This window comes from Felis catus, chromosome A2 (assembly GCF_018350175.1).
Source record: "Felis catus isolate Fca126 chromosome A2, F.catus_Fca126_mat1.0, whole genome shotgun sequence".
NCBI lineage: Eukaryota > Metazoa > Chordata > Mammalia > Carnivora > Felidae > Felis > Felis catus.
In genome coordinates this window covers 139,842,282-139,869,267 of record NC_058369.1, presented here as the reverse complement: position 1 = coordinate 139,869,267, position 26,986 = coordinate 139,842,282, and the positions used below count along the sequence as shown (strand labels likewise).

Sequence of the window (26,986 nt, the reverse complement as noted above, 5' to 3'; positions counted from 1 at the left end):
AAGATAAACAGATTGGTTTTCACATCATGAATACTCATTCAAACAATCTTCGTGTTTTCAACATTGTGTGTTGTGAACATGGGTTGAAAGAATCATTATAAAAATAGACCTATTAAAACCTTTCAAATCTAGTAAAGGGAAAAAAGTTTGTGCACAACTTGAATAAACACAGTATTGTTTTATTCAAGTGTTTAAACTCAATCCAAAAAAAAAAAAAAAAACCCTATGAGAATCCTTTTGTTCTTAACTGGCCATTCCAGTTAGTATTTTTGACCATTGTGCAAGAATACCAAAAACATAGGTTATTTCTATTTTCTAGTCCTAGAGTCCATTTTAACATGGACAAATAAAATTGTCCCAGCCATGGATAACTTTTGTTAATTAGTTAGACAAACGTGTTAACACTGGTGGTCAAAAGACATAGCTGTTCCTCTGGATCACACATGAAAACAAGTCTGTGTTAGAGAAAATCCTATTCTGGGACCAAATAAACAGTGAGCAGGGAGCTCTCATAGCTCTTTCCTTTCTGGAGTCATCTGTCTCTTACTTCTAGTCTACTGTGAGAATATTCTAGAAAATGGATCCTAGGAATCTAGGTGGGACTACTGAGCAGTCTCCATTTTCAGAAAAACAAAATGCATGCTTATTATATGAGAACACATCTATGCATTTCATTTTCTCCCTTCCTTCCCACCCCCTTTTGCGTATGTTAAAAAATAAAGCGCTTTTTGCTTTATGCTCAGGATCAGACCAGGAACAAAATCAAATTTAAGTTAGATATAGGAAGTGGGCCACTTTTCTTTGCTTAATTGACTTTCTGCATTATGTGAGCAACATGGGTAGAGTCTGCTTTTTTCCTAAATTGTCTTTTCTTATGTTTTAGGCCCAGCAGAAAAGGAAGCAGGTAATGGATGTTTGTGCATGCACGTGCTGTTGTTTCTATTGTGGCATGATGTTTGATATTGATGAATAGCTGTCTGCTTTTCAGGGCTCCTATTAGATGACTTTGATTAAGATACTGAAAATACTTTCATTTTGGGAGAACTATTGTTAATGCTCTGTAGGTAAAATACAGGCCATTTATCCCTGTTAAAGTTCAGCATTTTTTATACGAAGTCAAAGCCAAAAATTGGAGGCTGTATTAATGTTTTAAGCATGGACACTAATCTTATTTGGAAGCTGTAGCCAATATTTGGAGGGCTCTTACAGCTAGAGAAGAGGACCATCTCTCCTTTATCACTGCTGAAAAATAACACAGTGAAAAGCATAAATGCTATTAAATAAGAAGTAAGAAGCTCTTAACTTTGAAAGTTGATAATCAGAGGAATGAGCAGGGATTATGAAGTCCTAGTCTCAGGAAATTGCTAGGAAAGTGTTCTCCGGATCACTGAATTTTTAAAGGTTTTTTTACTTTTCTCTTATGCCACTTATCACAGTTGTAATTAATTTAATTACGTGCTGTTATCTGTTTATCTTGTCTGTCTCTTCTTTAGCCCCTTGCCGGCAGGGTCTTTATGGACTGTGTTTACTGTTGCATCCTGGCACCCAGCCCTGCACCACTGGCCCCAAGTAGGCTCTTGGTGCTTTGGAGGGAGAGGAGAGCTTAGCTAGTTAGTTCCATGGGGCAAGAGCCCAGGATGAACCTTTCTAGTCCGAGTTTCCCTGTCTCATTTAAAGCCTACATGCAGTGTTATAGACAAGTTTGGGTTGGTTTTAACTGAAATCTTCGACTAAAGGGTTCTCTTTCTGTTTTCCTAACTCTTTCCATTCTGTTTCAGCATTTGACCCCAGAAAGTGTGAGGAACAAAACACTCTGAGCCAGGAAAAGGGGAAAGAACACGATGACCACTAAAGTGCACTTTTGAGACTACCATCACTTCTTAAGACAGCCCATTGTAATAGCAACAGTCCTGTTCTCTTTAACAAACTTCTTCAAAATCTCTTAGGGCATTTCATCCACTGCAGTGTTCCTGTAGTGAAAATAGGTTTTTATATAGTTGACACACAGGAAGTCTGGGGTTGTTAGGGCTTTCCCACTGACACAGAGTAAATAAATCAGCCAGCTGGGACTTGCATCAGGTGTCCTGATCCCCAGCCTACCAAGGCTATGCTCCTTCCCCTGTGAAATATGAGGGAGTCACAGCACGTCTTCATGAAGGCTGAAGTGGAGGAACCATGTAGAGTTGCACACATTCCCATTAAAAAGAGGAGAGAACGAGAAAGTTGCTGTCCCTCATGTACCTCACTTCCAGACAGAAGCCTTCCCTTCACGCATTTCTGGCATCCATATGACTGTTCGACTCTAGAGGCTGATGATGCTAGGGAAAATACTTTCCTTAAAATTAAATTCTAAGAGGGGCACCCGGCTGGCTCAGTCGGTGGAACATGTGACTCTTGATCTCAGGGTTGTGAGTTTGAGCCCTACTTTGGGTGTAGAGATTACTTAAAAAATCTTAAAAAAAAAAAAAAAAGTTTTAAGTAAAAAAAAAAAAAAAAAAGAAAAGAAAAGAAAGGCCCAGATGGAAGAGAGAAAAAAATCAGTGTATAGTCTAGATGATTTCAGTGGATTGAAGGGATAGTTAATCTCAGTTGAAGAATGTTGTGAAATAATAAAAGAGAGGTTTAAAAAAAAAAAAAAAACGTAGTTCTATTTCTTTGGTTGCATTTGGTAGCAAGTTTAAGAGAGTTACCTAATGTTCTTGGGGGTGTAAATGACTCAAAATGAGAATGTCAGTTACATGTGTAAGAGCTCAAATGCTTCCAAGCAGTATTCTCTTGGGCATTATGATAATTTTCCTCAGTTAGTTTGTACCGTGTAGACAAGAGTTGAATTCTGCCCAAGATTGGTCTTCATTTTGTCATCTGTTGACAGTTCCCTCAGAGGTTTTGTTTTTGTTTTTGTTTTATTTACTCTGCTTCATTAGTTCCTAAAACAACTGTAGAAAACAGATATTTCATAGAAGAGGTAACCAAGACTATAGAAAAAGTCCGTAACTTTCACAAAGGTGTGCTGTTGTTATTCAATTCAGCAGACATGAGATTTGTACCCGTGCCTCTCAGATATGGAGCGTGTTCTGTCCACTGGTTGCCCTGCCTCTGGGGCTGTCCGATTCTGAGGCACAGTGCAAGAGCCAAGGGGTCACTTTTTCCAAAAGTATAGATATTTACTTAATAGTAAGAGCAAACACTCATTAGTAGGAACTGTTTTAAGCACTTTGCATGTGTCCATTCATCCTTTACAAGAAATATTTCTATTACTGCTTTTTTAGGAAACTGAAGCAGAGAAGTCACTAGTCATACATCCAGAGACCACTAGGAAGCAGGAGATTAGAACACAGTGTCTCCCTTTCAAACTGTCATTTTATTTTCCTTGGTCTTTCTCCCTCCCTTTTCTTAGTGAGCCTGTGTAGTTAAGTTTGTACTCAGTTAAACTGCATGGGCATTTGAAAGGAGGTCTGGAGCGGTGTGGTTCATAGAATTATGATGAAAGCTGTAGATATAACTTAAAATTTTCTAGTAATCGCATTAAAGAGGTAAAAAGAAATGGAAAATTAATTTTAATAATAGTTTTTTAACCCAATATATCTAAAATATTCCTTTAAAGTATATTCAATATAGAAAATTGAGGTATTTTACAATATTTTTTCATATGTAGTCCTTGAAATCTGGTGTGTATTTTTACTAGCACATTTTGTCGCCCCATTTCAAGTACTTGTTTACCACATGTGACTATGGCTGCGGAATTAATCGGACAGCACAGATCCCATGGTAAGGCTAGGAACTGGCTCCAAAATCCAAAGCTTTTTGTTTTTATGCTCACATATCTCACAGCGTCAGGTGTTGAAAGGGATTAAAATTTGCAACCTTGCCCCCCCCCCCAGCCCATACGTAGCCTCTTTTTCCCTCCCCTATTTTATTTTTCTCTGCAGCACTTGTATTCTAGCACATGATATGGTTCATTCATCCTACTCTTGTCCTAGAGTGGTAGCTCCACCAGGGCAGGACTTTCGTATTTTAGTAGCTGCTGTATTTCCGGTGCCTGAAAAAGGTGCCTGGCACATGTTTGGTAGTCAATAAATATTTGTTGAATAAATGAATGAGTTTATGGCACAGAATGATCAAGCTATTTATAGCAGAGAGAACATGTATAAACTGGCAAGCTGGCTTACAAAAGGTCATTCAGATCAATCACTAAATAATCAGAAATATGAGAGCAAAAACTAACCACTTAAAAATAACAAGATTGGAGGGGCACCTGGGTGGCTCAGTTAGTTTAGCATCCAAATTTGGCTTAGGTCATGATCTCGCAAGTGATGAGTGGGTGAGAGCCTCGCCTCGGGCTCTGTGACAGCTCAGAGCCTGGAGCCTGCTTCAGTTTCTCTGTCTCCCGCTCTCTCTGCCCCTCTCTGCCCTCTCCCGCTTATGCTCTCTCTCTAAAAAATAAACATACATTAAAAAAGTTTTTTAAATAACAAGATTGGACAAATTAAACCAGAATTCCATGCTCTTACCATGGGTGTGGGACACTAACCCTGGATCACAGCAGCCAGAGGTGATGGAGAACAGTGGCGTTAACAGTAGTTAGCATTCTAACCTGTTTCAGTTGTTTCCATGATTCAACATATGCTCAGTTGGACTTCTAGTTCTCTTCCATCCTTGGGAATTCTTCCCATTCTCCATCGGCATCACGTATTTGCAGAAAAAAAGGAATTTTACAACTTTGTAATAAATGAAATAAACGACCTCTCTCTAAATGTCTTCTTTCCTTCTTAGGATATCTTTGCATTTGTTTCATGAGAACAGAGTTCATTTTGAGAACTTAATATTTCTACAAGGCATTTTTTTTTAATTTTAAGAAATATCTGAGAGCTACACGGTTGCAAAAATCAACTGGTGCTCTTCCTCGATTTAATTTTATCACTACTGTGCATTTAACAATAAGATCATTTTTACAGTATTTATAGTCTAGGGTTCAAAAAGGTACTGCAACTTCAACTTCCTAATTGTGTCTTTTTTTTAATTTAAATCACATACCTTTTTGATGCAAACTAGCTCTTTTTAAAGGAGAATCAATTCCTTCAGGGAGTTTCTTATAGACAAGAACAGCAGTCTAGTAACAGTCCCTGCTATCTCCTGAAAACTACGTATCATATGAGGGCTTATGATAAAAGAGAGAGACGGCTCATTAGAGCTTGCCTTGACCTGAGATCTTTTGCATAGACTTGGTAGCTAGGCTTATTGTGAATCTCAAAACATGGAGGTGCCCTAAACAAAAGGTAGCATGGAATGAACAGGCAAGAGCTTTGTGCACTGAGGATCTGTCTGGGCCCTTTGGTTGCCAGGTTCCCAGGTCTAACCCCCAAGTGCTCTCATTTTCAAAGTCTCGGTTGAACAGGTAGAGATGCTTTCCCAGAGGGCCACACTGCTTGCTTTCTTTGAGAGAAGTTGCACTTTGGCAGGCCTTACGTCATTAGGATGTGTTTGCCATCTGGGTGGCATTTTAATTTAGCGCTCCACTGTCAAGAGTATAGCGATAAATAATAAATAAAATCCGTTCTTAAGTGTATGTGTGTGTAGAAGTTGAGTAGATCAAAAGCATACTTGATGAAAATATTTTTTTGTCAGTGAATAATTTCTTACTAATATTTCTAGGATAACATAACCATTTTCTCTCATAAAAGCTATATTTTCTTATAAATTTGATTTAAAAAATTTTTAATATTATATGTTATGATGAATTCAGGTTACTGATATCTCTAAATAATAGTCCTGAAATTTTGCATTCCCATAAGAATTGACAGTACTCTGCAGGAAGTGATTTGTGTATTAGAAGAAACAATTCTCACCTTAAAAACTATAAAGCAAAGTTGAAGAATTAAAGAATTTTTTTGTAGCCTTTGTTAGCGTGGACTTTGGCACGAAAACCTTTATGACCATTTGTGCTTCTGAGTCACCTGATGACTTACAGACAAATTGAAAAATGTAATTTCTGACTCTAAAAGAGAATATCTTATTGTTGTCTTCAAAATGTTTGAGAAAATTAAATCTATAAAGAGCTTTTAGTTTATAAAACTATGTAGCGTAAACATTTGCTGCTTGAGCTACGCCATCTGGATAGGGACCAACTTAAAATTTATTTTTGTACTATATACAGAGAAAAAGTATTTTTCAGATGATCTGTGGACTCTTTAAATTACCTGAGAAGATAAATTTTTCTGATAGCTCTAAGTGACTTTTATTCCATTATCTAATATGCATCGGATGTTAATTTTAAATTATTTTTTCAACATGTTCCCATCAATATGTTGAGTTAAATGTTTTTAACACCCACTTCCTTGCTACCCCAGTAGCCTCATTCTATAGGTCATATATACCAGAAAATATTATGACCATATTCTCTTTTCAGTACTATGTAAGTAATACGAATTTACTTTGGCCATTTCTACATCTAATTTGGAATGAATGAGGATTTGTAATATGTTTATTTGCTTCAGCTTTTTTCCCACCACCTCACTAGCCTCACAAGATAGCAGCCCCACACTGGATAATTTGTGTTCACACCAGTTAGTTAACTCATGACAGTGTTGACAATTCCTATGAATCAAGAGATGTTTGGGGGACAAACAGGAGTTGCAGGGATTATTGACGAGAAGAGGCAAATGAAGACATTGGCTTCCATCCGACAGGGCTTTCCAGCTGTGCGTGTACCTTCAGTCAGCTCAAGACAGACTTAAGACAGGAAGAGTGTGCTGTGCAGTTGTACAGTGGCTGTCTGCACACTCAGGTGACCAACTAAGAGAAAAGTCAACTGAGGACACAAGGAGCACCCTGTATACCAGTGACAGTATGATGGTAATGCTTGGAACCCCTCTCAGGACCACTGCACGTACTACCCACAGCTTTAGTGACCAAAGGACGAGGGTTCTGTCAACTCCAGACAAACCATGGAGACACTTACGGACACTTGGCACTCTCTCCTCTGATATTGGTTCTGTCTGCATTTCATTAATATTCTTCTTGATTCGTTTGTGTGTAATTGTGAGGAAGCATTAGTATCTGTCACTCCGTTAAAAACAACTGCTGACAGTACCGTCCTGCTGCCTCTGGTTATGACTTTTCACCCTTTACGTTGGAGTTAATATTGCCAACACTGGATGATTCGTCGCGCCTCCGCTGAGGTGTCCTGTGACCAAATGGAGTGGCATCTGTTCTTGATTCACAGTCTTTGTCGTGAGTCATCCACCATTTCCTTCTTTGTTTTTGTAGTAGAAGTTATAATGGATAAGGAGAGTCTCAGTCAGGGATGGTCATAGCTAATCCCATATTCAAGGTGAAGCTTGACTCAATCTTGATTGATGTTCTCTTTCCAAATCAGGCTATCACAGGAATTTGATCTTCAGTTTAAATGACAGCTAAGTTTAGGGTATTCGAGGGCAGTCCCTTCTTTTCCACCTTGGAAGCATAGTAATCCTCAGCTCTGTAGGCTCTATACCTATAAACTTCTTGGCATCCCCACCCACCCAGGTCTCCTGTTCTCCAGCATCAAGGGATGAGGTATCTTCCTCTTCAAGGTAGACTCATCCAACCTGTGATATTGATCTCAATTGCACCTACTTCTTTTTGGGTGGAATTTACTCCATCATATATCTCTTCTTTCTCCTGTGGTTAGTTCCCCCATCTTCCTTCTACATATTTCATTTCCATCTATAACCATGGTATCTCCATAAATAAAGCAGCCTTACCCTGATCTTCCATTGCTTGCCATCTGCCATCCAAAGAGCAGCTTATGCTCACATTCATTTCAGTCACCTTCACTTCACTTGTCTGCTCCAACGAGTTTGGTTGCCAGTCCCCAGTCTGTCTTGTGGAGAGTTCTAGCCTGGAGTATGGCTGAGCAGAGAGGGAGTGAAGGGTCGTTGCCTTGAGACCATCAGTTCCTTTTGCCTTTGGAGTTGGTAGCAGTAGGCCAGATGGCTGTTATCTGTGGCTTTATCAAAACTGGGCCCAGCTCTGCTGCCATGAGCTGAAAACTGGAATGAGTTGAGCCACTCTCAGGCAGTCATGCCTTCAGTCCTCTGTATCCCAACGTCTAGCCTAGTGGATTACAACCTAAGGAGACTCTTGGTCAAGTACTGCAGCTTTGAATCTAGCAGATTAACAGTGAATCCATGTCCTTAGAAGTTGCCTAATGGGTTAGTAGCAAAAGGAAATTAGTAGTAGTATTGGTCTTGTATTCTGGGATCCTCTACTCCAAAGCCTAAGTTTCTCTGTCCTCAAAGGACACACAGGCAAGCACCTGCCTATCATTCCATCCTGAGTTTCTCCAATGACCATGAGCTTTCAAGTCAAAATGGACTCCTGAGGAGTTACAGCCCCTTATAAAAGACAGTAAACGAAATGATATGTGTCATCTAGAACTTACTATTCTTAGGAGCAAAAATTTACCTTAAGCGTAATATACTCAAGGATATATTGGAAGATTCTAGAAATATGCAGGAACAAGAAGTCATGAGAAACCAATTGGAAATATTGAGTATGAAACATTAGGTATGAAAATAATATGGTAAGAAACATTGGATACAGGATGAATACAGCTGGAGAGCTTGTCATCTGGGAGATTAGTGAGAGCAGCAGGAAAGGTGAAGATGTAGACAGTGTAAAAGAAAGCAAAGTGATGTGGAGAATAGAAAGAGTAAGATAGACTTCCATCAGACTGATTATGAAAAAAATTCAGGTAAATATAATATGAAAAATAGAGACACAAGAGGTATAGAAAATAATGGAAGAGTATTATGAACAAAGACAAAAATTGAAAGTCTAGATGAAATTGATTACATTTCTTGAAAACCTATATTGGTGTGGTCAAGACAAGAAATGAGACTCAGGCTATTAAGTTTTAAAGTAATTGAAATGGTTGTGAAAACTCTCCCTTTCCCAGATCCCTAAGCCTGGTTGGTTTTGGACGTGAGTTCTACCATATTTTTAAGGAAAAAATCCTATCCAAAATAAGTTCAGTGAAGTGGAAAATGAATGAATCCTGTCCAGTCCATTTCATGAGGCAAATACAATCTTAATTTCCATACCTGGTAAAGGCAGTAGAACAAAAGAACGTTATTACAGGCCCATTTCATTGTGAGCCTACATATGCAAAACCCCTAAGTATAAGCCTACAGAATCCAACAGTTTATTGGGAAAATAATCAACGGGGTTTATCCCAGAAATATAAAAGGAGTTCAACATTAGGAAACAAACTAAAAGCAAAAATCCTACCTCTAGAGACGTAAAAAAAAAAAAAAAAAAAAAAAAGTATGTGGAAAATTGTACTGTGAGCATCTTGGAATTTCTTAGCTTTATAAAACCCATATGGAAAAAAACCTACACCAAATGTTTTACATAATGAAGGAAGTTAGAGGCATTCCCACTAGGGTTTGTGATAGTTACTTCCAGTATCGTCACAACACTGGGAGTCTTGGACAGCATGAAAGAAATGAAAAAAGTAAATCCAAAGAATGGAAAGAGGAGGTAAAACCATCATTGCAGATGAAATGACCATCTGCCTAGAAAATCCAACAGGATCTACATAGAACCTTTTATATGTAAGTGTTCAGCCAGGTTGCCAGCTATAAAATCAGCCTGCTAAAATCCATAGCCTCTCTCTACACCAGTAGTTCTCGAATAATTTAGTCTCACAAACTTAGTACACTCTAAAAATTCAGATCCCAAAAAGCTTTTGTTCAGATAGGTTGTTTACCAGTATTTACCATACTAGAAGAATAACATAGAGAAATTCGTAAAATATTACTCTTTACAAATAGCAATAGCAAACCCATTACCTGTCAACATAAATAGCTTTATAAAAAATTTTTTGCACACCTCTTTAATGGCTGTCTTCATAGAAGACAGCTGGATTCTCATAGGCACTTCACACTGAGTCTATGACAATATGTTATTTTGGTTGATGTATGTTTTTTAAAAATCGACATATACTGATCTGCAGTGGGAAAAGGGGAAAGTATTTTAATAGACTTTTTAGATAATTGTGGGTTTTCTTCTGTGTTATACTAAAGCTTGGCAAGTGATAATTTCTTATGGGTTAATTGCAATGTCGAATCTGAAAGCCTATCAATGAATTTTTCATGCTATTAAATCCAGTTGGTTCATCATGTACTTTGAATACGTTTTTCACTATGCATGATTTTTTAACACCATGTACTAATCATTTGGTCCACTGAGTTAAGATACTCTTAGTGTTAACAAGTATAATAAAGTCACCCTTGTTAATATCATCAGAAAAGTCTCAAAGTCTTGGGAAGCTGTCAAGTGCATGACAGATACAGTCTTACTAAAATTCCAATTTTCCTTGAAAGCTTTAATTTTATCATTAGCAACAAATACTATTTAAGTGACAGGTTTACTTAATTTTTCAGAAAACGTCTACCAAATATCCCCAAGTCTGAATAACCATATTTTTGTCCATCGGTAGGCTTTTCAACTAAAAAATGGTTCTCTGAAAATAAAACAGTTCAGCCGAGACTGAAACAAGCACACACTTTTACTTTAGACAATCATAACGCTTCAGTATGCAGATGTGCCTAATGCCAAGTTCTCATTTTGTCACAGACGATATTTAAAAATGTATACTCAAGGGGAGAGATTCAATAAAGTGGGTGGGTTTTTTTTTACTGTTTGATCAAGGACTTTTGTATGTAAAACTGGCTTTTTTCTTGCATGCACGGGGGTAAAGAACCCAGTGATTATAATTTAGCACCACAGCCTTGATTCATGCTAAGGTAACAAGAGTTTTACCTGCCACTGCTTTTGTACCATCACTGTGAAGATCAACTAAGTCAAAAAAGCAAAAACATTTCAGTATTATTATGAAAATACTTTTGCACTCACAGATCCCTGAAAGGTCCTGGGGATCTGCGGTGGTCTGCAAACCACAGTCAGAGAACCACTGCCTAGAAACCACTAACCACCATCAGTTAACTGCCTAGAAAATATTAACCAAAAGTATCTTTTACAGTAACCACCAAACATCCAGGAATTAACTTTGCCAAAAACATGCAAAACTTCCTAGACCTCTAAAGAAAATTTTGAAACTCAGAGGTCGTAAAGAGAGATCTAAATAGATGTAAGATAGTCCTTGCCCTTAAGAGAGAGGACTTGACAGTATGATAATTAAACTCTCCCCCCAAATGTATAAATTAATTGCAGTGTCTGTTGGAATTCCAGAGGTTTTTTTTTTTTTTAAGAACGTGATAAATTGAAAATATAAGTGCAAGAATAAAGGATACTGAATAAGTCAACTTAAGAAAATAAAACGCATGGAGACTTGCCTTGGCCGACACTAAGATTACAAAACTATCACCAAAGCCTGTGAAGAAGAATCTACAGGCTCACGTACCGATGGGAGCCTGCTGTGCTTCATCCATAATAAAATGGACCATAAACCAGTGGGGAAAGGATGGACTGTTTCGAAGATGATGCTAGAAAGAAGGGACAAAAAATAAACTGAATCCCTCTCTGGTGGAAGCATGGCCTCCAGAGAGATCAGAAACCTCAATGTAATGAAGAAAATGTCTACTGCTATGGATTTAGTGTTTCTCTTTATTTTTTTGAAAGTTTGAGAGCGAATGAGTCGGGAGAGGAAGAGAGAATCGCAAGCAGGCCCCAAACTATCAGCTCAAAGCCCAGCGTGGGGCTTGATCTCACAACCACGAGATCATAACCTGAGCCAAAGTCAAAAGTTAGACGCTTAACTGACTGAGCCACCCAGGCTCCCTGGTAGTTCTCTTTATTGTAACTATCCCCAACTAATGTTTTTACCGTTTTGCTTCCTTGGTAATTTCTCAAGCTTGTCTGGTATCTATTTGAGATATGTAGCAAAATTGTTTTTAACTTTCTGATAAAACCTAGCATGTTCCAGTGTAGTTACTTCATTTTCTACATAGAATTGTCAGCTAACCATCTATCCTTGAGAAAAATACTTGACCCCTCTGAAGTGATGCCGTGAAAGCTTCCATGAATCCTACTGATTCCCAGTTGCAAGAGAGAAAAGATTCAGAAGATAATATAAGGGAGCTACACAAAATAATGCATCAAGAGTACTTAATTGAATATATCCCAGATTGCCCACGAGCTGGAAAAACATTATCTTCCCCCCAAACCTTCTCTTTGATGAATATTTGCCTTCTGTAGAAATTCTTAACCAGAACATAAGCACCTCCTGAGAAAAACCAAGCATTTATGTAATGTCTCCTTCAGTGTGCCCCTTACCAGGAATTATTCCCTCAGCCATGATCTCTAACACTCTGAACAGCTCTTGCTAAAGTCTTCTCTCCTTCCTCCGAAGATGCATGGAAATCTCATTACAAGTGTTCAACACCTGTTCCCTAAAAGGTCTCAAAAAGGATGTCAGTTTACTCAGCTCACTTGACAATGTGTCATGTTTTATTTTTTTTTTTACTTTCACATGGAATGTGGTGCACAGATAAATGCAGCCTTGGAATAGCAAGTTTTCTTATGAGCCATTTGGTAGAATTTATCATTCTCTAAATCCATAGTTTGAAACCCGCTGATTGGTGACCTTTTCATTTATTTACTAACGTGTGTCAACAGGTAAACCAAGTGACATATAGCCCTGTGGCTCCTGCAGCACCTTGTTAATCTGAGTAGTTTAGATGTATTAAAAAGTCTTTTCCAGTTGGACAAAACCAGAGTAATGCAAACTGACAGATTTCACCTCTTGATAGCTCAATAGAGTTTGTAAGTACTCGGAGCCTGGACAGGTGAATAGTTTTAGAAATCAGAGGTTATTACCTATCGGCCGTAACTAAGTGGCCATATAGCTTCAAGAGCTAAATTAAAAGGCCTAATGAGTGTCTGTAATGCCAGATCCTTTTTTATTTCAAAAGGATAAACCTGTAAAAATACCCCAGAGGCATTTTGTTTACACACATTTTCACAGTGGCTGGCAGACCCAGGTTGTTAAAATGGTAGAAACATTCAAGATATCACCAAGCCCAACCCGCCTCTCTACACCTGGTCTTTACACTTGTCCAAGTAGGAGACATTCTCCAAATCTAAGCATCAGATATCACCACTAACGCATTAGTTGGCTGCCCTACCCCATCTTGTTTATATCTCAAAGGAGACAGAGATACATACAGACATCAAGATCTTTGACTCATTTCTTAGTACCCAAGGCTACAAATCTTTTCAAAATAGATCTTTCATACTGTTCTCTTTCCTTCTTCAGCTTGCCTCCCACTGGCCAGCCTCTGCAGTCCTGACTTTTCACCCTCCTCATTGCCCGTCATCACCACTACCTCCGGGATCCTGCTTTGCCTGACTGTTCACGGGCAGACCTTCTCCCTGAGAATGAAAGAGAGTTTAAGGGGCAGGAGGAGGATGGGAGAGTGGAAGTGTGATGGTACTTCTTTGATGCGTGAATGTAACAAATGACCAAGAAAATGCTATTTTAAGTAAATGTAATTAGAAGACAAGAACTAGGCATGAAATTTAAGATGCTATAGCCCTTAATTATGTGATAATTTAGTACTGGCCTGGAAGTTATTATAACTGAGATCAATTTCTGAATCTGAATTCTGTTGAGAGGATAAGGAGCACTAAAACCAAGGAGACCATTTATCAGTTTCAGCTGCTGAATATATAGCAGTGTGTGTGAGATATATGTATGATAGATGTATAGGCTATATAACGGGATAGCTATAAAGACCAGTCTTTAGGAAAACCCCTGTTACACAGTTAGGCAGAATTCTCCATGGAAAAATTTTATGCTGTCATTAAAATCCTGCAACATATTTCTAACCAGAGCTAAACAGAGTTAAATAAACATTGCAGAAAGTTTTTTTTCTCTGTCAAGCCTTCATAGTCCTCTCAGCCAGCAATCCTATGAAGATACTTTTTTTTTCCTGTGAGATCCTGGATCTTCCTTCTTCACAAACTTGAAAGCCAGCGTCACAATAGTTAAAAAGACTTTATTTTTTTTTAACTTTTTAAGGGTTTATTTTTGAGAGAGAGAGCGTGAACGGGGGAGGGGCAGAGAGAGAGGGAGACACAATCCGAAGTAGGCTCCAGGTTCTGAGCTGTCAGCACAGAGACCAATGCGGGGCTCAAACTCACCAACCATGAGATCATGACCTGAGCCGAAGTCAGATGCTCAACTGACTGAGCCACCCAGGTGCCCCTAAAAGGACAACTTTAATAAAATCAAGCCAAGGTGTCTGTGTTTCTCCACTCTTACAAATCACATAACTATAAAAGCCTGTGACAATTTAAGCCTACTAATATTTCTCTGATTCCATCACCATCACCCCTTATTTTAAGATCTTAAGAGGAGACTATGTTGCTGTATTCCTCCTGAAGAAAGTCTCACAAAACCTCACTGATGTCTACCTCACATATGTATCTTTTTATGGCCCATTACCCCTGAATCTCCACTTGTTCTTGGCTTCTGCATTTGTTCGGTTTGGGTCCATTCTGGCTGCTATGGGCCTATACTCCAGTGGCCAATCTCCTTTGATCCAGAGTTGACCATTGGCTTAAAAATGAATTTACTGAGGGGAGAGATAATCCAGGTAAAGTAGCTAATGTGACTGTCACAACAGAACAATTACTCCAAAGTGCTGTATCATTAGCATGGTTAATTCCAGAGGTATTAACTGCAACTGTTGCTTTAAATGGCAGGGTTATTAAGGAAGTTAATACCCAAGGGATTCTTGGAATTAGGCCACAGACCTATTGTTTTCAAACATCCATGGTATTAGTACTCTCAGGGATTTTAAACAGCTGTAGGGAGGCCATAACATTCCAGATATTTTCATTCACACAGAATTGTTCAAATATGTACACCATCCTACTGAATAACATGACAGAAAAGTAAGATGTGTTCAGATTCTACAGAAAAAGTCACCTTTTTTTCCCCTAAAATGAAATTTATACAAAGAGGTAGCTTGATTTCAGGTAAATGAAATAATCTGAAGTTCCTATGGGTCACCGTGGTATATGTTTGTTTTTCATAAACACTGGTAGTTCTCAAAGTGCATTCCCCAAAGTGGCATCATTGGCAACTCCTAGGAACTTGTAGGAAATGCAGATTCTTGGGTCCCAAACAAGATCTACGGAATCTGAAATTCAGAGGGTGATGCCAGGGAATCCGTGTTTAACAAGCTCTCCGGGAGGTTCTGGTGCATGCCGAAGCTGAGAACCACAGATCTAATACGGAAGTTATTCCAGTCATCGATTGCAGCGATGGATGTATTCCAGCACTCTCAAAACTGTACTAACATTTAGGTTGCCATCAGACAATCCAGGAAGGGATCCATGTTAATGCTATTCTCTTGCATTAGCTGAGAGTACCACGTCTTGGGGAGTCAGATACTGGGCAAGGTTGAGTCAGGTTGGCCCTGAAGAGTTGGGGAAGTAGAGTTTAGTTTTAGAAACTGCTTCTCCCCTAGATTCTGAGGCAGTCTTCTTAGCATGTTCTACCCTGTTTCCTCTACGTGGCTAACTCAGGAGTTCCCCCCGGAGTCATCTAGTCACGAGTTCTGAAAGTGGCAGACAGGTTTCAAGAGGGAGTTTTGCCTAATAAGGAAGAATTTGCTCTCTTACCCACCTTTCCCTCTCAGGATGAGAAATCCCATGAGCATGGAGATCTGGCTGGGATTAGGACTCGAAGAAGCCTGGTCGTGTTAGGCTCTGGCACTCTCACTCACCACAGGTTGCTGTGCTGGAGCCAGAGGATAGGTCAGAAGACCTCAATAAATTTTAGACTTTCCAATTGAGTCATCAGTCTGGATCATGCAAAGTGGGAGAACATTAACACCAATAAGAGTTAAGGTTACAATTAGGGACAGAGTAGAGTCAGTAGACATTCCTTGAGCCAAGGGAAATACAAATCAGAACTACTATGATGTACTACCTCACACCCGTCAGAATGGCTAAAATTAACAACTCAGGCAACAGCAGATGTTGGCAAGGATGAAAAGAGGAACCCTCTTGTCCTGTTGGTGGGAATGCAAACTGGTGCAGCCACTCTGGAAAACAGTATGGAAGTTCCTCAAAAAATCAAAAATCGGATTACCCTACGACCCAGCAGTTGCAACTATGAAATATTTATCCAAAGGATACAGGAGTGCTGTTTCAAAAGGGCACGTGCACCCCAGTGTCAACAATAACCGAAGTATGGAAAGAGCCCAAATGTTGATAGACTGATGAATGCCTAAAGAAGATGTGGTATGTATATACAATGGAACATTCTCAGTGATCAAAAGTGATGAGATCTTGCCATTTGCAACAACATGGATGGAATTGAGTATATTCTAAGCAAAATAAGTCAGAGGAAGATAAATACATGATTTCACTCATATGAGGAATTTAAGATACAAAACAGATGAACATAAAGGGAGGGAAGCAAAAATAATATAAAAACAAGGAGGCAAACCATAAGAGACTCCTAAATACAGAGAACAAACTGAGGGTTGCTGGAGGGGGTGTTGGGGGGGATGGGCTAAATGGCCGATGGGCATTAAGGAGGACACTTGTTGGGATGAGCACTGTTATATATAAGTGTTACGTATAAGTGATGAATCCCTAAATTCCATTCCTGAAATCATGATTACACTATATGTAAAGCAGTTAGACTGCTGCTGACTTTCTCTGATCTAAAGTTTCTGACCTCACAGACTCACTAAAAGAAGCTTTTATTTCTGAAGATCTCCTTATGTTACCTATGAGCAACTTAAAGCCTTCCTATTGACGTATCTTTGATCATATTTCTTGCAAGATAATAATGCTTTTCTTGCATGTTGAGTCCATTTAATTCCCTCTGTATCAGAGCTTTATAGCAGAACTTCCTCATATTGACCAAAAACCTATGGTATAGAGCTATCCTCTATACCATATAATCTGCCAAGAGAGAAAGACACATAACTTCTTTGAAGCCTGAAATATTACCTTGTTCATTATCATATCCCCTTAGTTGTTAGTAGACTACCTTCCAGGCAATAAATGTTGACTCAAATTCAGGGTCACAAAATCTGGGGATGTTGAGGAAGCAGGCAAGAAATCTTAGTTCGTATATAGGAATTACTTTTTGATGTACTCTAGCTGGTTATTATGTCCTAGATGCAAGGGAGAGAAGTATTATGGTAGCATTATTGCCATAGTCCCTTTATCCAACACCATCTTTATCGTTTGGTTGCAAGTATAGATATAAGTCTGTTAAGACTTAAGGTCAAATACCTTACAAATTTCTCCATATCCTATATGGGGGAAAGGGGCGACTGAAATGATCTTACTGGTCTTCTCCCCAGGTTCCCTTGCAACCTTCACTCTGAGCACCACTGTGTGTCCACCACTAAGGATTTTGACAGGAAACAGCTAGAAGGGAGGCAGCTGGGGAGAATATGCTAAGGGTATGCAATAGAGAACAGAATTAAAGCCTAAAGCCTGCTAAAGCAAAATAGTCAAGCTGTCTTCTCTACCTCCTTACCTTTTTTCTGCTGAGATATTTTCTTCAATGTACAGAGCTATAATGAAAAGGAATTGCTTTGACCAGTCAGGGAGTGTTAACTGTAGAAAATTAAAAGTGGTGCAAAATGAAGAAAGCTTGTCCCCAAGAGCAGTGCATTGAAAAGTCATCAAGCAACCTTGCTACTTTGGGCATATTTGTTTCAAATGACACTATTTGAAATGTATTACAACAATCATCAGCTTGGTGCGAAGCTTGAAGAATATAGAGACATATGTAATGCTGTGAAGATGTTACAGAAAGTGAACATTTCGAGGAGGAATTCTCAAATATTCAGTGTTCAGATTTGTAATGGAGCCATTGATAACCTTGTTATCTAATAGAGTTCTGACTATAGACATGCATTAAACTTCTTGGCTGTAGTCAAATGAGTGACAGCCAGAGATGGTATACACAGTGTACTTGATAAAAATGCTATTTATTTAAAGTATTAGAGTGGCCATTATGTTCAAGTACAAAGTTCTGCTCTTCTCAGTAAATTTAGTCTGGAAAAAATAAAATGTTTTAAACTGTTTTTAAGTTTCAGAAGGACACAGGGTACTCTCCAAGTTTTTACTTAAGATAGTGTCAAATGTAAAAGCTGGTTTTGACATAGTCACCTGTAAACAGAAACAGGTTTTCAGGTTCTTTCTGTGATTATTTTCCATTATTGCATACTTGTGGCTAAGGATATGGTGACTTAATAAACTCTTCAAACCTGCAGCCATTTCAGAAGCTTCTATTGAACGTATACAGTCAGTCGAGTGTGTGTGTGATTCCTATTCAAAGAATTGAAAATTAAAAAGGATTCAGTCCTTGTGTTATTGCCGCTTACCTGACATCAGAGGTAAGATTTTAATCCATTCTCAGCCGGTATCCTCCTGTATGACCTTGGACACCTTCCTTAACCCCTCCAAGGACTCTCTTAATATGGAAATGGGGGCCATTATTTTCTAACTTGCAGAATGGTTGTAAGGATTCAGTAAATAATGTAATAAAGAAGGTAGGAAAGTAAGTTCTTTTGTGATAATAAATTTTGTTGCTTTTCTATTTCCTTATGAAAAACACATGATATAAACATAGGAATAGGTTTAACACAATCCAATGTAGAGAAAGCCCAACACTGATGTTTATAGGAAGCATAGAATTTCTTAGCTAGAAGGAATTGTAGAGATTATAGGATTTGGTGACTCTTAGCATTTGTTTAGTTTATGAACCACTTTGAGAACCTGAAAGTTATGATCCTTCTCTCCCCGCAATGCCTTCATACCCAAAACTCAGCAAATAATTTTAAGGCTGTGCCCTAAAACCTGTTCCTAATCTCTAAATCCCTTGGGTTGAGAATCCTCAACTCAATTCAATACCTTCAATCTAAAGATGGAAAAATTAAGGAATGTAAGTGATATGCTCTTGAGAATTAAAAATTATTTTGGTAACCCTTTTACAAAGATGTCTTTCTCTAAGAATACAGCATTCATCAGATTTTTGAGCATTATTCTCAAACTGCAGCCACATTTCATTGGTGGACTTGCCGATTCTGTCACCCTTGTCATGTTAGTGACAGGAGCAGTTTGCAGTCGTACACAAAGTTAAGTGATTTGGGTATTTACTTTTTAACACAGTTTTTCCCAAAAAGGTATATTCTTGCATCGTCAATAAACTTTCATTAGTTATCTGTGATGGTCCAAAGCCTATTCAAAATATTGAGGGTACAAGATAATGAGATCTAGTTTCTGACTTGGATCTGGGCATAGACTCATAAGCCCCTAAGAGGGGAACTCGGAGGGAGGAGCAACTCATTCAGCCCTAGAACTTTAAGAAGGTCCCACATTTAAGGCAACATTAAAGTTGTATCTTCAATGATGAGTAGGGGTTTTCTAGGCAGAGAATCCAGATGTCTTAACTCCCTGTGTGGGCAGATTTTACATGACTTAGTTGTCTTTTTAGTTTAGAATCATTAACTGATACATGTATGGCAGTCCTAAAATATATAGGACGCCCCATTGGAGACCCATTGCCTGGTTTTACAACCATGCATTCCTCATTTCCTGAGCCATACAGTCTCCAAACCTCAGAGTCATTCTCCTCTCTGGCCTGCAATTTCTAGTAACTTTCAAGGGCTTGCAAATTTGTTCTTCAAAGCATCCCTGCGCCCTCCTCTTACCATCTTCCCATAGTTCTCCATATTGCTAGACCTGACCCTTGGAATCCTGGTCACACAGCCTCACCAATCCTTCCTTTTTCTGCACAACCACAAATACATTTTCCTAAAATCAATTTAATCTGAAGCCTTGCAAAGCAACACTTGCTGTGTTATACGTAGGATATAGTTATCCAGTGTACTTATGATCTTACTTAAAGCCTGCCACTGTCCGAGCCCAAACTCATCACCTATTATTCTCCTGCATGTTTGCACTCCAGCCAGGCAGGGGCAAAGCAGAAGTGGTAAGAGCCCACATTAAGTTCAGTTCTCCCCTTTTCCACTTGCTAGCTGTTGCACTTCATCCTTCCAGGCTTGTTTCCTTATCTGTAAGTTAGATGAAGAAATAACCAAACAAAGCTGTTAGGGAAATTAGTGTGGTGATGCATGGAAAGTGCCTGGCGCTATATGCCGGACACATAATTGACTCTCAATAAATGGTAACATTTGTAATCATTATCTTCCTCTGAAACGCACTTCTCTGTCATAGAGACATTTCTAGAAACCTGTCCTCTACCTACCAGGTCATTTGTTACTCCTTTAGGACCTGCTTCAGGTTCTGCTTACCTTCCTGCTGATTCCTCCCTCCAAACCCACCTGTTCTCGGCTGCTCTCACGTCTACGTTACTGCTGTGTTTGCTCTGCGTTGTTTTCAAACTTTTCTTAAGGAGCTTGTCTTTCTCATCAGACTGTAGTAGCTACAGCTGCCCCCAAATGGAGGAGATGATTGTGCAAAGCCATGATCTCCTTGACTTCACCCTCTTTTGAGGATTTTGAAGTGATCGTGAAACAGGTGGAAGATTGGATAGTTGATGTCTAAGGATCCTTTTCAGTAGTGATTTTGGAGTCTGAGTTGTTACAGATCAGGGACATGGCTTACACCCCCTCCTCCTCACAGCTTAAGAACATGTAGGGACACTCAATTATGTGGTGGTTGGCAGACTGGCTTTCCGCTCTTGACCCCTGTCACAGACAAGCGGTGGCTTTCCATCCTGCAGGGAAGTTTAGGAGAATGAGTGCAGGGTTGGGGGATGGAAACCCCCACATCTATCACACTGTGACCTGTAGTACGCTTATAATAAAGGTTTAATGAGCAAGCACCAGCCGTAAGCAGTGTTTCACTGCCTCATTGTACAGCCCTTGGAAATAAGAGCAATTGGAAGAGTGTCTTTCAAGTTTAAGGCTAAAGTTTTAGGAAGAAGTTGAAGGGAAATATCCATTGCCAAAAATCAGAACTCCTTAGGTTCCGCAGAAAAAGCCATTTCTCGGGGCGCCTGGGTGGCTCAGGCAGTTAAGCGTAAGACTCTTGATTTTGGCTCGCGTCTTGGTCTCCCAGTTTGTGGGATAGAGCCCCCACATCAGGCTCTATGCTGACAGTGCAGAGCCTGCTTGGGATTCTCTCTCACCTTGCTCCCTGCCCCTCCCCTGCTTCTTGTGCACTCGTGTGCTCACCCTCTCTCTCTTTCAAAATAAACATTTTAAAAAGAAAAAGCCCTTTTCCTGAAAATTTTATTTCCCTTCTTTACAACCTCCTTACTGGGACAAAGAGTCCATGAACGTAAGACAGTGTTTATCTTCAGTGTGCTTGTTGGAAACTCTGTGCTTCACATTCAGTTTGAAACAGTTTCATTATACGAGGCACTGCTGATTTCTGCCAGTTTGTTGTATCTCTAAAATCAACTGCTTTTCCTTCTCTGTTGCTGAATTTCAGGTAGCTGTACTTAATCTTATTGTGGCCTTGCCTTTTTATACCAGTTTCCCTAATGCTGAGAGAACCTTCAGCTTCAAAGAACTCCTCCCCACCCCTCTCCAGTTGGAGGAGGGCAGTGGGTGGCATAATGGCAGACATGGAAGGATGGGGCGGGGGAGGGGGAGGAATCAGTTAATCGCAGGTTGTCCAAGTTGTTTTAGGTGGCTTTATATTTCTTGAATTTAAGATCAATGTAAACTATAAACATTTCAGGCTGAGAATTTAAATGGCAACAAAAAACCATGGTTTTTGCTAATGTCAGGAATGACTCATCTGGTGAGAATGGTATTGTATTGATAATACAATACAGAGAGAAGGAAAAGACTACAGTATCGTCTCTCTTTGTGTTTCTGACCTTGAGGAGAATAGTAACTTGTTTGTTGCAGAAGTTGAGCATCTAATGTGCTGATGCACCTGTTCTTATATATTAAATGGCAAAGCACTTGCAGTTCTGTGATTGCTTTGTGAGGGAAATATTTTCTACAATCTGGTGAACTGTTTTTGTTTTTTTTTAAGAATGTATTTATTTGTATTTTTTGCATCTCTTATTTCTCAAAAATATGCTTTCTATTCTACTTCAACACCCTGATCTCCTCATTACATATTGGAGTATGTTTGGCTTTTTCTTTTCAAGGTAACATTATCATGATTTCTTTTTAACATAGAGACCATGAACCAGGCAACTCCTGCCAGAAAGCTGGAAGAGGTCCTTCACCTAGCAGAGCTCTGCATAGAAGTCTTACAGCAGAATGAAGAGCATCATGCGGAGGTGACGACTTGCTTTAACTGTCCTATAAAGCTGCACGTGATGCTTTGCCATAGTGGGAATAGCACTGAAGAAGTGGCCTGCCCGTAGACTTTGATAGGTAGCTGGCCATCTACCTGTAAGAAAAACTGAGAATGTATGTGCATTTCCTGGGTATCCAATTCCTGTACGTTACAGAGGGACTGTAGATGTATATAATTTATTATCTGTTCCTGACAACAGTCACTCTGTGAGGAACACGGGAGAACTTACGGGATCTGCCAAACACGTACAGGTAATCAGAAGCAGAGCTGGAACACAAACCCATCTCCTGATGCCGGATTCCTTGTGTCTCCCCCATCCTGGGATGGCTTTAGTTTAGAAATGGAAATTAATCAAGATGCAAAAGGAAAAGTAGTGATAAACTATAACAAAATCAAGTAGAAGACATGGATAACTACATGACTGATAATTAGTCTTTTATTCTTACCATCAAACTTTTCTCTAAATTTTCACTAAACCTGCATTCTTTATAGTGTTAAAAGTTTTAATTGTGTATTAACATTCACTCTGTAGAGTGGTATTTCACCGGGCCAACTGCTTATTCTAAGACTTAAAACTGCTGCTCTTTTTAATAGTCATGAGCGTATTAAAAAAAAAAAACAAAAGGGGGCACCTTGGTGGCTCAGTCGGTTAAACCTCTGACTTCGGCTCAGGTCATGATCTCACAGTTTGTGAGTTTGAGCTCCACGTCGGGCTCTGTGCTGACAGCTCATAGCCTGGAGCCTGCTTCAGATTCTGTGTCTTCCTCTCTCTCTGCCCCTCCTCCTTTCCTGCTCTGTCTTTCAAAAATAAACATTAAAAATTAAAAAAAAAAAAGAATTTTATGACTTTGAATTAAGTTTGGAAAATATATGGATTTAAGTAAGTATAATAAATTTCAAGGCCTTAACAGTGCTTTTATTCTTGAGGAAGCACATGAAATGGCCAAGAGTTTTTTAAAAGCCCAGATACATAAGACTTTATAGAACATTTATATGTAATGAGGCCAAGTTCTTAAAAATATGAGAAACTATAGGAAGTACATTTTAAGCAAATTCTTAAAAAAGAATATTCAGGAAACCTTACTATAGGTAACTAAGACTTATGGTATCTGATTATAAATATGATCATTCAAAACATCTGCTTTTAGCTCACACTATGGAATCTAGTTTTTACCTTACATCTGTCATGTGTGAACTTGTTATGGATATTTTATTTTAAACTGAAGAAACAGCTGCTTCAATAATGTGAAATGAATCCCCATGAGGATCTTCTCTAGGCTAGTACTACTGCTATGTTACAATGAAAATGATTATATGCTGAGATATATATATGTGATGTCTTTGTCTTTTGTTAAAAGGCATTAGCATCAGAGTGTTAGACATTTTTGAATTAAAAAATATTTCTGATTGGATATTCAGCTTCAGTGTATTTCACCTAAATGGGTACATCTAATATTCCCCTACATTTCACAAAAATAACATTTAATTTTCCTGTACTCATAAGGAAAATAATTACTCTCCTGTCTTTTAAATGCAATGATGAAGTGTTGTCTACTCCACGCAGTCACTAAATGCTTGTTAAAGGTAATGTATTCAAATATAATTAAAATGTAAATAATATTTTGTAATCCACAAAAATATGGTTGACGAGATGGATAATTATAACTCATAAATATCACTCTACTATATGCTGAAGTATAAAATTATTATAATGACCTCTTTTTAAAATGCTTTGTAACACTATGGCCTTTTCCATTACCCAATGCTTCCAAATTCTTGGAATCCATCAGGGAAGAGAGGTGAGTAAAGCTGTTCCCACTGTTTTTCTAGCATGGAATAAATAACTCTTTTAGTGAAGATTAGATAGAACCCACTTTGATTGTAGTTACTTTAACACCAAGTTACTTCTCCTCCTTACAATTAATGATTATTTCTTTGAATGGACTTATCTTGGTTGCATCGTTTCTATAAATGTGCCTTAATAATTGTGTGCATAATTACTGCTGGCCATCTAAGTAAGGTTTTTGAAAAGGTTTTGATGATTTGGTTTTATCCTTTTTTTTTTTTGCCTTTTTCTTTTCTTTTTTTTTTTTAAGATTTTTATTTTACTTTTAAGTAATCTCTACACCCATTGTGGGATTGAAATGTACAACCCTGAGATCAGCAGTTGCATGACCTACTGACTGAGCCAGCCAGGCACCACCCCGCCTTTTTCTTTTTGTAACCAGCAGAGCAACTTTTTCTTTGAACAGTATTGGGGAGAGAATTGGTCTGATGCTAACGTCATTTCCAGAGTAAGTTAGTAGACTGCACTCTGCACTGATCTTTATTCTGCTGGGTGTTCACATTGGAGTCTCTTTACTCCGCACAAGCACCTGCTTGGCTCCCTTGGTGGAGGTCAATGTGTCTGCCTCACAGAGCCCTCCCATTGGCTCCTGTGTAGGCTTCTTTTACCTTTACTGTACCTCTATCACAGTGGCAATTTAGTTTCAGGGCTAAGAGGTGGTTTCTATCAGCAATTTCCCAGTCAAGCAGTTTTCACTTCTTCACATTTTTAACAGCCCTCCCTCCTCTCTGATGGCCTCTCCACTTCTCTTTTGAGGCCTTATTTCTGACCTTGTTTGCTCTTTAAAAAGATAGTTTAAGATCCTTTCCAGAAAATCTTTAAGGCTGTCTCCAACATTCCAGTGCCTAGACTGTGCCTGACCAGAAACGTAGGCAAACCGATCTGTCAACTGTCCATCCAGAGGCCACTCACTTTGACAATGCCGGGAGGACCCAGATGTTGAGGAGAAAGCCCTGGGCTCCCACCAGCACACCGTCTCCACGTGCGCCATTTGACTGATAAGAAAACTGACCCAGAAAGGTTGAGCGACTTGCCAGAAATGCACAGGTGGTTAGTGATGGGACGGCAGACCTGGGTGCTTTGCAGTGAACCACATTGTTATTTCTCGTTGACTGGAGGGGCAGAATAGTTGTCTTACCCTGGTCTGCTGCCAAGTTTCATACCGGGCATCATAGCAGGGATGGCAATACAGAGGGGATGATTATGGTGCAAGCCTGGGGATGCCCCTTTCCATTCATTCTCTTCCTTTCCTGGCTGTCTGGTGGATCCTAGGACTCTGCCTAAGGGAGTGGAGTACTGAAAATATCAGTAGATGGGAGGAGAGAAGAAACATCATCAGTGCAAGCACAGCTCAGGTTGTTCCTTTGTTGCTCATGATTACAGCAGGATCTAGATTTAAGGTCGCTGAAATCATCGAAATGTAATATTGTCCATCATATCAGGGACACTGTAAGAAAAAAGGATGTTGGCAGTAATTAGGTATTTGTGGCACAGATAGCTCTCAGTTCACTGCACATCGGCGATTCTTCTTGTGCTTCAGCTGGCTGTGTCCCAGGCTCTTCCTCCGGCAACGGAGGCAGGACAGGAAAGGAGTTCAGGGTGGACACACGTATTTGTGCATACACTCACTCATATGAACATCAGTATCTGAACCAGATGATGTTTCTGGATGGATTCTAACGTGAAGAGAGAGGGTATTTGATTTTTTTTCTCCATTTATTTTGCCGCTTTGTGTGTGACCCTACTCTTCTCACTAACATGCACATCCAAGGAGCATCTTAAAGTACGGTTATTTGTTCATGAACGAGATCTGCTTCCTACCAACTACTGACTAAACTACAATAATCCCAACCATTGAGTTAGTATTAATCACGTAGTATTTGTATCTCGATAGCCAGTGGGATAAACCAACATTTTTTAGAGTGGTTTTACTATTGGGTTAGATTAGCCTCTGGTCCAACAAATGTCCCTTATTTTGAAAGAAGATAACCAGCAAGTGGCTTTCAGATGGCAAAGTTATAGAGACAGAGTTCCATTTGCTGCAGTGACTCTCAAATGGAATTCCATGAACATCAATAGCCTACCAAAAATGTCTGTTAATTATTTAGTAATGTTTAATACTGTGTGTATATAATATATATAATACTATATAATAATAAGAGTAGTACTTTCCTCTGAAAAGTACTTTCCCCTAAGATATGCTTTGAAATATTTTCAGTTTGCTTTCTCTCTTGATTATTTCATATTTATATTCATGTATGAATCCAATGAGGGAGGAGAGATTTTGTTGAATCCAAAGAGCCATAAAAAACCTATGGCTAGGTTGACAGTGGTTTAGGTGTCCTCTAGACCATTCTACTGGTTCCTCAAAAGAACGTACATATTTCTGGAATATGGCCCCTTAGTGTTACATTGCTCTCTGTGTATGTGTATGTTGGGGCTGGGGGATCTTCCAGACACTAGACTTGTCTCCAGAGCTTTCAAGATTGTCTATAAAATACAGGATTGCAAACTGATCTCTTCCTGAGGAAAAAAAAATGAGCACATAGTGCATTTCAAAATCAGATTCACTGTTTTTTGCTCATTTATGCAGTTATCTTTTTTTTGTAAATTATAAATTTTAACTATATTTTTTAGGGTAAAGTTAATCAAAAGCTTCTGACCTCAAATAAATTAGAAAAGACATAAAGGAATATTAATAGATGTTCTGGCAAGAAAAAACCGGAAGACATTAACAGTGGTCTGATCTGCACAACATGATAGACATACAGATAGAAGGACAAGTATTGTTGATTAAGAAGCATCTACATGTGTAAGAGCTTGGTCTCTATACTCCAGCTGACTGAGATTCAAATTATTGTCCTG

The 26,986-nt window shown here is 38.9% G+C and overlaps 1 protein-coding gene across 23 annotated transcripts in view; it reads left to right on the top strand.

Moving 5' to 3' along the window:
* The window catches only part of CADPS2 (calcium dependent secretion activator 2), a 540,930-nt gene that overhangs the window by 424,746 nt on the left and 89,198 nt on the right, over positions 1–26,986 (top strand). For 11 of the 23 annotated variants that reach the window (XM_045052688.1, XM_045052669.1, XM_045052676.1 and 8 more), the window contains 3 exons: positions 884–904; positions 22,152–22,255; positions 24,066–24,074. In XM_045052688.1, coding sequence (XP_044908623.1) covers positions 884–904; positions 22,152–22,255; positions 24,066–24,074 — 134 coding nt within the window. The remainder of the gene's footprint in view (positions 1–883; positions 905–22,151; positions 22,256–24,065; positions 24,075–26,986) is intronic. The other 12 variants (XM_045052673.1, XM_045052670.1, XM_045052674.1 and 9 more) reach the window with 3 other exon arrangements.